This window comes from Hordeum vulgare, chromosome 4H (assembly GCF_904849725.1).
Source record: "Hordeum vulgare subsp. vulgare chromosome 4H, MorexV3_pseudomolecules_assembly, whole genome shotgun sequence".
Taxonomy (NCBI): Eukaryota; Viridiplantae; Streptophyta; class Magnoliopsida; order Poales; family Poaceae; genus Hordeum; species Hordeum vulgare.
Genome location: NC_058521.1, coordinates 488,194,948 through 488,207,953, shown reverse-complemented (window position 1 = coordinate 488,207,953; position 13,006 = coordinate 488,194,948). Strand labels below are relative to the sequence as shown.

Here is a 13,006-nt window from a genome sequence, read left to right as displayed (position 1 = left end):
CTCCTTGATTTTTTTCTGGACGAAACCCTTCATATAGCAGAAGAGGGGGGCCGGTGGGCCAGCAGGCTGCCCACAAGCCCCCTTGGCGCGGCCAGGGGGGTGGCCGCGCCAAGCAGGCTGCCCACAAGCCCCCTTGGCGCGGCCAGGGGGTGGCCGCGCCAAGAAGGCTTGTGGCCACCTGCTGGCGCCCCTCTGGCGCTTCTTCGGCCCAGTATTTTTTATAAATCCGGAAAAAAATCCTCGTTGATTTTTACGGCGTTTGGAGTTGCGCAGAATAGGTATCTCAACTTTGCTCCTCTTTTAGGCCAGAATTCCAGCTGCCGGCATTCTCCCTCTTCATGTAAACCTTGCAAAATAAGAGAGAAAAGGCATAAGTATTGTACCGTGAAGTGAAATAACAGCCCAAGAAGCGATAAATATCAACATGAAAACATGATGCAAAATGGACGTATCAATAGACAAGACCGCTTCTTTGGGGACCCTCCGTGGGTGGAGCCCTCCGTGGACTCTCGCATCCGTTACCCTCCGTGGGTTGAAGTCTCCACTAACATGGACGTACGATAGCACCACCTATCGGAACCATGCCAAAAATCGCCGTCTCAACCTCATGTGTTCGATCTCCCTACCTTACTCATGTACTTTACACTTGCATGTTTTACTTTCCGCTGCTATATTATTATAATTGCATGTGTAGGGTGTACTTGACCTACTATAATTGTCGTAGTTGTTTCTCAAGTAGAATTGGGAAAAGGCAAAAAAAATATCTTGTCAAGTAGTCTAATCACCCCCATCTAGACATACTTTCGATCCTATAGATAGCACTCAGTTTCTGGCTTGAGCCCAGCCTTGGGTTTCTTCACGGGAGGGGTAATAGCTTTGCCACTCTTCTTGAAGTTACCTTTCTTTCCCTTGACATTTTTCTTGAAACTGGTGGTCTTATTGACCATCAACACTTGATGTTCCTGTTGGATTTCTGACTCAACGACTTTCAGCATCGCAAAGAGCTCGACGACTGATTTATTCATACCTTGCATGTTGTAGTTCAGCACAAAGCTTTTGTAGCTAAGTGGTAGTGATTGGAGAACTCTGTCAGTGATCGCCTCTGCGGGAGAGCAATTCCCAACTCACCCACACAGTTGGCACACCCAGACATTCTTAGTACATGCTCACTCAGAGACCCGTTCTCCTTCATATTGCAAGCATAGAACTTATCGGAGGTCTCATACCTATCGATCCGGGGATTCTTATCAAAGATAAACTCCAATTCCTGGAATATCTCATATGCTCCATGACGTTCAAAACGTCTTTGAAGTCCCAATTCTAAGCCATACAAGAGCGCACACTGAACTACTGATTAGTCATCCAAACGCGACTGCCACATGTTCATATCATCTTGGATGACCGGTTGGGGTGGCATCTTACCTAGCTGTGCATCAAAGACATAGTTATTTTAGGAAAACGTGAGGAAAAGCCTCAAATTATGGGCCTAGTCAACAAAGTTGCTCCCATCATCTTTCAGCTTAGCTTTCTCTAGGAACGAATTAGAATTCACGGGTGCTACTACGCGAGCCATTGATCTACAACATAAATTTGCAAAGATTACTTAGACTATTGTTCAAGATAATGAGTTTAGTTAATCATATTACTAAAAACTCGCACTCAAATTAACATCCTTCTAGTCATTCGAGTGACACATGATCCAAATCCACCAGCCCAAGTCCGATCATCACGTGACATGAGCTGGTTTCAATGGTGAACATCGTCATGTTGATCATATCAACTATATGACTCATGTTCGACCTTTCGGTCTCTTGTGTTCCGAGGCCATGTATGTACATGCTAGGCTCGTCAAGTTTAACCTCAGTGTTCCGCGTGTGCAAAACTGTCTTGCACCCGTTGCATGTGAACGTAGAGTCTATCACACCCGAACATCACGTGGTGTCTCAAAGCGACGAACTTCCGCTACAGTGCACACTCGGGGAGAACACAATTTTATCTTGAAATTTTAGTGAGGGGTCACCTTATAATGCTACCGTCATCCTAAGCAAAACAAGGTGCATAAAAAGGATTAACATCACATGCAAATCATAAGTGACATGATATGGCCATGATCTTGTGCTTTTGATCTCCATCTCCAAAGCACCGGCATGATCTCCATCGTCACCGGTGCCACACCATGATCTCCATCATTGTGCTTCCATGGAGGTTATCGCGCCATCTATGCTTGTACTACTATTTCTACTAATTTAGCGATAAAGTAAAGCATCATTAAGCGCTCAAAAAATAAAGACAACCCTATGGCTCGTGCCGGTTGCTGTAGCATCAACATGCAAGTTGATATTAACTATTACAACATGATCATCACATACATCAAATATATTACATCATGTCTTTGTCCATATCATATCACATACCCTGAAAAAACAAGTTAGACGTCCTCTAATTCGTTGTTGCAAATTTTACGTGGTTGTTATGGGTATCTAGCAAGAATGTTTCTTACCTACGCAAGACCACAAGGGTGATATGCAAGTTGCTATTTAACCTTCTACAAGGACTGCCTTTTGTCGAATCTGATTCAACTAAAGTAGGAGAGACAGACACCCGCCAGCCATCTTTATGCAACAAGTTGCATGTCTATCGATGGAACCGGTCTCTCATACGTGGACGAGTAAAGTTGGTCCGGGACGCTTCATCCAACATTACTATGGAATCAAGAAAATACTAAGGAGGGAAGCAATTTGAATATCAACGCCCACAAAATCCTTTGTGTTCTACTTGAGATGTCATCTACGCATAGACCTAGCTCATGATGCCACTGTTGGGTTACGTTGCATGGGAAACAAAAAATTTCCTACGTGCAAACACGATCTATCCATGGTGATGACCATCTACGAGAGGAGAGATTGAATCTACATACCTTTGTAGACCGCTAAGCGAAAGCGTTCATGAACACAGTTGACTCAAGAATGCAGTTGATGTAGTGGTATGTCTTCATGATCCAATCACAAACCGTCCTGTGATCTCCCGATCAAGCGCCGAACGGACGGCACCTCCGCGTTCAACACACATACATCTTGGTGACGCCTTCACCTCCTCGATCCAGCGAGCGATGGTGAAGTAGCAGACCGAGTCCTCCGGCAGCACGACGGCGTGGTGAGGTGTTGGTGGTGACAGCTGAGCAGGGCTTTGCCGTGGGGTTTTGGAGGAGAGAAACTACGAAGGAGAGGAGGTGCAGCGCCGTGGCAAGATTGTCATTCGGCTGCCCTCTCTCTACCTCTCTATATATATGTGGAAGGGAGAGGGGAGGGCGCCCTAGGGTTTCCCCATATGGGCCGGCAGCCAAGGGAGAGGAGGGGCAGCGGCTAGGGTTGGGTGGCCCCTCCCACTTGGGTGCCTTGCCACCCAAGTTGGGTTGGCGGCGCCCCAAGGACAGGCCCCCCTTCGACCGAAGTGGGCCGGGGAGAGGGGCTGCGCCCAGCCCCCTGGTGGGCTGCGGTGCTCCCTCTCCTTGGCTCGTGAGCCCCCCCCCCCCCCCCCAACAATTGTCGGGGCCTCCCAAAATCTCTTTCGGTACACCTCGGGACACTTCCGGACTCCGATGACCTTCATCCTATATATCAATCTTCACCTCAGGACTCATCTGAAGTTCCTCGTCACGTTTGGGATCTCATCCGGGACTCCGAATAACTTTAGGTCACCAACACTATGACTCGATTATGCTTATATCGTCACCGAACCTTAAGTGTGTAGACCCTACGGATTTGAGAACTATGCATACATGACCGAGACACTCTTATGTCAATAACCAATAGCGGGACCTGGATGCCCATATTGGTTCCTACATATTCTACAAAGATCTTTCATCGGTTGAACCTCAATGTCAAGGATTCAAACAATCTTGTATGCTAATCCCTTTGTCCATCGGTATGTTACTTGCCCGAGATTCGATCGTCGGTATCTCCATACCTAGCTCGATCTCGTTATCGGCAAGTCTCTTTACTCGTTCCATAATACATGATCATGTGACCAACTCCTTATTCACACTGCTTGCAAGCTCATTGTGATGTTGTATTACCGAGTGGGTCCAGAGATACCGCTCCGTCATAAGGAGTGACAAATCCCAGTCTCAATTCACGCCAACCCAACAGACATCATCGAAGATACCTGTAGAGCACCTTTATAGTCATCCAGTTACGTTGTGACGTTTGATACACACAAGGTATTCCTCGAGTGTCCGGAAGTTGCATGATCTCATGGTCATAGGAACAGATACTTGACATGTAGAAAACAGTAGCGGTAAACTAACACGGTGATATGTTATGTTTATAGTTTGGGTCTTGTCTATCACATCATTCTCCTAATGATGTGATCCCGTTATCAAATGACAACTCATTTCTATGGTCACGAAACCTTGAGCATCTTTGATCACGAGCTGGTCCATTAGAGGCTCACTAGGGAGAGTGTGTTGTCTATGTATCCACACATGTATTTGAGTTTCCAATCAATACAATTCTAGCATGGATAATAAATGATTATCTTGAACAAGGAAATATAATAGTAATTACTTTATTATTGTCTCTGGGGCATGTTTCTAACAGTGATGTGCACGAAACTCATTGTGGGAAGCAAAATTTTGGCCACCACATTCTTCACCGCTGAGGTGCATGGTAACTATAATGTTATAGTCGGTCGCGAATGGGTTCATGCCAATCAATGTGTGCCATCTACGATGCATCAATTATTAATACAATGGGTCGATGATGAAGTAGAAGTCATTCACGCAGATAATTCAACTTGTGGTTCTTTAGCGATGCATCGGTCGATTGGAATCACCCCGATGTTACTTTCTTAACATGGCATGAACTCTCGAAGTTTAATTACCTTAGTTTTAAAAGGAACGACTTATTGTCCATCTCTTTAAAGCAGGTTGGTGGTAATCGCCTCCTAGGTATGATTCAAAACAAAAATGCAATGGCCGGTATAGTATTATCGACCTAAGAATAAGCATGTCCGCTACATAATTATCGCCCTTAGCACCTACAAATGGTCGGGAGAGTGTCGACAGTGTCCTTAAATCAAGCACTAATGCAAGTTATTTTTTGGCACACAAATTTTACCGAAAAACAGGACATGTGTTGACATCAAATTTTGGTATGGAAGAATACATTATTAAGATGGCATCAAACGAATAAGTGACATACATGAAGAAGTTATGTATTATCAACATGAACATCTTTGAAGTTTGTATCATCACCATACGATCTCATTTTGATGGATGACGTTGTGCTCAAATACTAAGATTTTGTATCCAGAGTACTGTTTGACCGGTTACACCTCCAAAACAGCCTCGGGCGAGAATATCGTCTACAAGGTTTGTCTTCGTCTCATCAAAACGGTTGATTTTAATATAAAAATTGTCTTAATCCATGGTTGTATGCAAAAGTTAAAGCCCGTGGAGTGTGATCCTACCGTAATTAAAAAGTGATGCCCGACACAAGAAGACACCCATATGACTATGTTTGATGGGTAGCGTGAATTATTGACTATTTTGTGCGCGAGATTCTGCCCTCAAGATGGCTTTAAATGGAAAAATGTTCAGCACAAAAGTTGTTCGTCTCGTCGAAACGGTTAAAATTGCTTTTGGTATTTCTCAATCTAGGCCGTGTATTTTCTCAAAAATAAACCCACAAGGTACAATAAACTTTTAACCCGAACAATTTTGAAAATTCCGGGTCAAACATTCGAGTTAGACCAAAACTAGGGTTTTGAATGTAAATCCAAACCCTTTTCTTGCATGAAAAATCTAGCCATTTTTATATACATAAGAAGTGATCGCTAATTGAAACAATAACACACATTCAAAATTCATCTATTACTTTTTATTCTAGTTTTTACATCTTTCTATTTTTCTTGTTTTCTTGTTCTTCATTCGTTCTCTATGTTGAAACGCAGTGATCCTTGAGGCTGTAGGGGCAAGCGAATCGACCTACGGCAACCCATAGACACCGCGCGTTCAGACGGATTCCCTCCTAGGCATGTGGATTTTCAGGTCCTCAAAAGCTCTCATGTGTACCTCGCTTCCGGGGAGACTCCTTCAACATGAGCTCCGGTGCATCACCCCGACATCGAGAATACACGTGATGTGTTTGCGTGCGAACACACTTGACTTGGCATATGCCGATAATAAGACATACTTATGACATATGCGTTCTAGCTTGACTTTTTTTTGCAAGATAATACATGTCTCATTGATATCATAAAGATCAAATTACAAATCATGTAAAGTCAGACATGACAAAACTGAAAATATAGAAGAACATCATTGAGTTTGACATCAACGTCTGTCACCTTCCTTCGGCACCACCACAACAGCCACCAAAAAAACTGACGAATCACCTCCTTACCCGAGCTCGACGTGGCTCCATCGCTGATATGCAGCTTTACATACCTCCAAGGTGGATCACCAAAGATGAAGACATTATCGTTGAACGAATCAGGCCAAGGGAACACCACAAACACGTCTTCGAACTGCAGATCAGACACCCCACCACGACTAAGACGTCGATGGAGGAAACCATACATGTCATCCATCAACTGTGAACCCAACACACGTTTAGTCTTCTAGATGTAGTCGATCTATACCACTATCTGCATCCGCTTCTCGACTACCTCCCAAGCTCCACGCTGATGCTGGAGCACACTTCGTTGCAACCATGGAGCCTAAGGACACAAGTCCACCACTTAAACAAACGACAGAGCCACGATATCCCCGCTTGAACAGAATGGTTCCCAAATCCATGACCATAGAGACCATCGCCTAGCCGAAGAAAAAATCGAAGCTTCTTTATTCAGCATCACTATCACCGCCGCCGAAGCAAAGACTTCCGACGATCCAAAACCTAAGCCTAAAGTATAAAAACTATCCGCATGTGCGGGATCCAACGACCCCCTCACGGCCGACGACCAAAATATCGTCGATAGAGGAGAGCCGTCAAAAAATGGCGCCAGAAGATTGGTTCTCTTGGTTGCGGCGGCTAGGGTTTCTGGTCCGGCCCGCCCCGCCCTGCGGAAACCTTTCAACTAGTGTAATGTTTTCGGAAATAGTAACGCCCATACGTGTGGCATGAGGCAGCATGGTCCACGCGCGTCCATAACCATCCAATTTGTCACATCAAATATATGACATCAGCATAATCTTTTTGGTTTTTGGACTTAAAAATGTTTTATCTCTTAAAAATCCGTTTTTATCATTAAATCTGTCTCGATGAGATCTTCAAAACTAGATCCCATATTGATATGTTTCGACAACCTTTTTTAGGCCATAAGTTGCCACATGTTTACACAGAAGTTGCCACGACATATTTCATCTAATTTTTTTTCTAGATTTAAAGCTAACATTGTATTTCAACTACTTTTCATGGCAATTTTTATTAATTGGCCATGGAAATTTTGGTAATTAACCATGGAAATGTAATTCATGGATCATGGCAGTTTTTAGTAATTCATCATGGCAAATTGACTTATAGATCATGCCAAATTTCATTATTTTTGCCATGACAATTTAAGTATTTTGAACATGATTTTTTTTGTATGAACCTTGCCAAATTTTAGTGCATGTATCATGGCAAATTTAAGTAATTCACCGTGAAAATTTTAGTTTATGGTTCATGGCAAATTTGAGCCACTAACCACGCATTTTTAAAGTAATTAAAGACATATATCTCTTTTACTTGTGAACCAAGTCAAAACTATTTCGTGGATCATGGAAAAACTTAGTAATTCATCATGACAAGTTTCATTTGTTAATTTTCTTTTTATAACATGTCAAAGTTTACTTTAAAGTTTAAAGTTAGAAGAAAAAATAGTTGAAATATATCATGACAATTTTAGTGTAATTATGATGACAATTTATTTGCAATGGACATGGCAACTTTTAACCAAAAAAGTCATCGAAACATATCAATATGAGATCTAGTTTCGAAGATCTCATCGCGACGGATTTAATAATGAATACATTTTTTAATTGGATTTTTTATTTAAAAGACAAAACATTTTAGAAATTGAAAAAACAAAAGATTTCAGATGGCATCATTAGTTTCCAAACCTAGTCCTGAGATTTCGGAGGGCCAGGGCAAAACTCGGACATAGGCCCTATAATATAATTAGTAAAACAATCAATATATATCTGTATAGAATGTATAATTAAGTAACGCATACAAAATTATATCAATGCCACGTAACTTATATATTATTTTAATACAAAATCTAACATTCTTAGATGCAAAGTCACTAATAATGTTGTTATCCATGGGAAGAGAATAAAAGACATACTTTATGTAAAATTTGGCGGTCACAATGATCGATGTACTGTACTTTTGGTACGGTGAAACACATAGCAAAGAGAATTCCATGACATACAATCTGTCATCGTTTTTTCACATGAAATCATCTTCCAAAATTATATGAATTAGTATATACTCCCTCCGTTCCTAAATACTCCCTCCATCCCAAAAATTTTGTCTTAGATTTATCTAGATATGAATGTATATAGCCACATTTTAGTATTTTAATACATTTTTTTCTAGACAAACCTAAGACAAGAATTTTGGGACGGAGGGAGTATAAGACATTTTAGAGATTGCACTATAAACTACATACGGATGTATATAGACATATTTTAGAGTGTACATTCACTCATTTTGTTTCGTATGAAGTCTTCTAGTGAAATCTCTAAAAGGTCTTATATTTTGAAACGGAGGGAGTATATCTTATTAGGATAAGTGAATCACTAACTCCATCTTTAGGGCAGCCCCTCCCCCTTAAGGCCTCGTTTGGTTAAGGGGGATTGGGGAGGTTTTGAGAGGGAGGGATTTTACGGGATTTGGTGAATCCCTTTGTTTCACCCAATCCTCTCAAATCCCCGGGGCTTTGCTTCCACTAGTCTTCCGATGAGGGTTTTGAAACACATGGATAGAAAGGGATTGAAGGGGAACGGAGGGGATTGGGCTAAGCAAACCCCTCCTACCAAATGGACGCCCGAGGATCTGTGGGGTTTCTGACCCTCCCGGGGATTTTCCTCTCAAAACCTCCCCAATCCCCCTTAACCAAACGAGGCTTAAGGTCGGTCTTGCAAATTTCATCACTTATGCATGCATACGACGGATGCAATTTGTAATCATTGATAGTGTAGGCTGTTGTTACTCCTACTACACGTGTGTACGCGTGCGCCCGCTCAGTTCTAGCTTGACTCTAATCGGTATTTTGTGTGGTTGCTAATTGCCAAACAGCCAATTATCACCGTCATGATGGACGGACCCACTGAGAGTCCGAAATACTGCATTCTGACAGCAATCAAACCACGTGAGGCATGATCACAGTATCCACGCTGGCGATGCACGCAGACGACGCCGCGGCAGCAGGCATATTTTCCTCTCCGTCGATTGCACGCAGGTGGCGCCTGCGATGCACGTAGACGACGACGCCGTGCCAGTGTACCGCGGGCGGCATATTCTCTCTCTCTCCGTCGATCGGACACCGCAACTTCCCGTCGCGTGTCCGTGTCGGATCTTTTCCCCCTCGAGACGGTGGGGTCCGTCCCGCCCGCTGCGCGCGGCGGCAGCATCTCGCCACCCAATCCGCACCCAAATCTCAGCGTCGGCGCCCCTCGAAAAAGCAGCCGCCGCACGCCACTTCGCGTCTCGGCCAGCCGCCGCCGGTGCGGGAGAGCAAGGGTCAAACGCGGGTCTCAGCTCAGCTCAGCTCGAGGCCTTCGCTCGAACCCCCGCTCCCCGGCTGCTCCCCCTACCATGCGCGTCTCCGACCGCGACGACCTCCCGAGTACCGCGCCCAGCTCCCAGCTCACGTCCCCAGATGGCGAGCCGCGACAAGGCCGGCTGCCCCGCGGCCGCGGCCACGCTACCCCTCGACCGCCTCCTGGCCTCGCTCGCCGCCAACGCGGAGCAGCTCGGGAAGAGGTGGGAGATCGCCGTCCGCGACCGGAGGGCCAGAGCGGCCGAGCGGAGGTTGGAGGCGGATACGGCGCCGCCGGTGCAGCTGCACACGCCGCTCTTCTACGCCACCTGCGCCCTCGGCGGGGTCCTCAGCACCGGCCTCACCCACCTCGCAGTCACGCCGCTCGACCTCGTCAAGTGCAATATGCAGGTCTCCCATGCTGCTCCTGTCCGAGCTTCCTGCCCCCCTGATAATGTCTAACGGGAGTTGCTCTTCGCAGGTTGACCCCAGCAAGTATAGGGACATCTCGTCTGGCTTCGGTGTGCTGCTCCAAGAGCAGGGTCTCGGTGGGTTCTTCAAAGGCTGGATGGCCACGCTGGTTGGGTATAGTAGCCAGGGAGCCTGCAAGTTTGGTTTCTACGAGTACTTCAAGAAGTGCTACTCGGACATTGCTGGCCCCGAGAATGCCGACAGGTTGAAGACCGTCATTTACCTCGCTGCATCGGCGTCGGCTGAGGTAATTGCAGATTTAGCTCTCTGCCCCATGGAAGCCGTCAAGGTTCGAATCCAGACGCAGCCGGGATTCGCTCGATGCCTAACCGATGGGCTTCCAAAGCTTGTCCGGTCCGAAGGTGCCTTTGGGTATAGACACTGCATGTCCTGTATTAATTTTGTTGCGATTAGTTCTGCTCAAGACACCGCAGATCACTTTAACGCCATGTGTTCATTTCAGGCTTTACAAGGGGATAGTTCCTCTTTGGGGCCGCCAAATTCCTTGTGAGTCGATTTCATTACAAGCTATATTTTGCCTATTGTGTTTGCCTGCCGATGGTTGAATAGCACATGGCCAAATAATAGTAGTAGCACTGAACATCCAAACGATTTTAGAGATTCTTTGGAGTGTTAAAGGCTAGAAATTTCATGGGGGCATAGAGTTGGGGCTGACATGATTCCAGGATGCCCATGAAACTGAGTTAGCCATTTATGACTGCTGCTTTTTATAGACTACACAAGTTCGACACTACTTAATTTCTGTAATTTAGACCTAGTTTGCAATCCTTTCTCAACCATGGAAAACCTAGTTGATTTTATTGTTTCCTACTACGAACCGTGCAATCCAGATCATATATGGCTGTCACAACAGTTAATTATTATTATTAGCAAAAGGACTACTTTTAACCCTAAACTCTATTTTACAAGTGATTCCAGCTAACATGGATGCCATGCTTTTGCCACATTATCTAACAAATCAATAGAGAGAGAATATATGGAGAAATATGACATGCGGAATAGTGAGAGCACAATGTGGTTTTAACCCAAACCATACCTATCTGGCTATTGTGAGCTGATTTGTTTGATGACATGGCAGTTATATACTAACAATGTGGCAGACACGTGGTATCCATAAAAATATATGGAAAGCATGATACTAGTTGGCAAATTACAAAGGGAAGAAAAATAATTTGGTTGAATATATGGTGCTCATAGATGAAGTACTTGATTGTTCAACATGACAATGAAGCAGTTTTTGCAGCCATCTTATACCATTTTTTATAAGGTGTGTGCCCTGATCGGCTTTTCCGTTACCTTTGCAGACACTATGATGAAATTTGCTTGCTTTGAAACCATTGTTGAGATGGTGTACAAGCATGCTGTCCCAAAACCAAAAGATCAATGCAGTAAACCACTCCAGCTAGCGGTGAGTTTTGCAGGGGGGTACATTGCTGGAGTCTTGTGTGCTGCTGTTTCTCACCCTGCAGACAACCTGGTGTCTTTTCTCAACAATGCAAAGGGAGGCACTGTGGCAGATGTAAGTTGCAAGTCCTATCCCAGCAAACAATTAAAATACTCAGAACTGTTAACTATATAGCTTAAACCCATCTTGCTGTCAGATGGTATTCAATTGTGGTACTCCCTCCGACCCAAATTAATTGAGGCAGCTTTAGTAAAACTTTGGTAAATCGGAGGGAGTATAACTATTAAAATTTTGAACTGTTTGATCAATTAATTGTGCTTCCAGGCTATAACAACCATTGGGCTGTGGGGCCTTTTCACTCGTGGCCTTCCACTCCGTATTATCATGGTCGGTACTCTTACTGGAGCGCAATGGGCAACATACGACGCGTTTAAAGTATTTGTTGGACTGTAAGTAGCTCTTGCTGTATATGGCATACATCTCTGTCGTCATCAACAATTTATGTGCCGCAATACCAAATTATCTCATGGTTGCTTGTGATTTATTCTCCAGACCAACCACCGGAGGAGTCAGCTCTAGTTGTCATGCTGCCACTGCTTTGCACCGAGTAGATCATGAGAAGCAGAACTGACCGCACCGGAGAAGGCCTTGTGCTGAGCTATCTGTAACCGGAGTAGATGTATAAACGGGCACCCCCGGAGCTGCTCTGATTCTTGGAAGAGCTCCAGCATTCGGAGGCTGAAGTGTTAAATGTACACCGTGACAGTTTCTTTCAGCCGGTTAGGAGGTTTCATTTTCAAGGGGTTTTTGTTTGTTGCTACCCCTTGGACGTTGGAGAACTTACAAGGAACGAAACAAAGCTTCAGAGATTGATTTGTCTTGCGCATTTGGCGTAATCATCTGAATATATTTTGCACATGGCCCGTGCTGGCCTGGCCTGTTTATGAAGCCTACATAACCGGAAGAATGAACCATAAGGACATGTATAATGATACTATTTTAGGAGTTCCACATAGAATAAATGATGAGGTGCAGAAGAGAGAACTCATAAAAAAAATTTGTCTTCTTTTATTTAAGAGAAACAAGAGATGATCTTTTAGGACATGTACAATAGTTGATAGGATAGTCTTATTTTAAATATTGCATGTAATTTAAAGATGACAAAAAAATGTCTTACAATAGACCATCTCTTAGCCTTATCTTTAATAACTAATATTTCTAAAAGGTAAGATCAAGTCCAACATGGTGACCCATTTCGTCCGTTGGCGTCCGTTTAGGTCGGTGCGGACACAAAAGTCGGTCCAACGCGTCGACCCAAACGGACGCGTGTCCGCTTTTTGTCCGCGGGTGATCCATTTC

General features: G+C 44.3%; 1 protein-coding gene across 1 annotated transcript; it reads left to right on the top strand.

Moving 5' to 3' along the window:
* Positions 1–9,447: 9,447 nt before the first annotated feature.
* LOC123449089 (mitochondrial phosphate carrier protein 3, mitochondrial-like) lies at positions 9,448–12,600 on the top strand. The gene is made up of 6 exons (XM_045126175.1): positions 9,448–10,161; positions 10,232–10,593; positions 10,685–10,728; positions 11,547–11,761; positions 11,972–12,096; positions 12,200–12,600. The coding sequence occupies exons 1-6, from the start codon at positions 9,463–9,465 to the stop codon at positions 12,276–12,278; spliced, it is 1,524 nt and encodes a 507-aa protein (XP_044982110.1). The 5' UTR covers positions 9,448–9,462; the 3' UTR covers positions 12,279–12,600.
* The last annotated feature ends 406 nt before the right edge of the window (positions 12,601–13,006 follow it).

Excerpts from the sequence above, each read along its gene's own strand:
- LOC123449089 (XM_045126175.1), top strand. The coding sequence starts at position 9,463 with ATGCACGTAGACGACGACGCCGTGCCAGTGTACCGCGGGCGGCATATT. Across the intron at positions 10,594-10,684 it reads CGGTCCGAAGGTGCCTTTGG|GCTTTACAAGGGGATAGTTC; the intron begins GTATAGACACTG and ends TGTTCATTTCAG. Across the intron at positions 12,097-12,199 it reads TTTAAAGTATTTGTTGGACT|ACCAACCACCGGAGGAGTCA; the intron begins GTAAGTAGCTCT and ends TTTATTCTCCAG.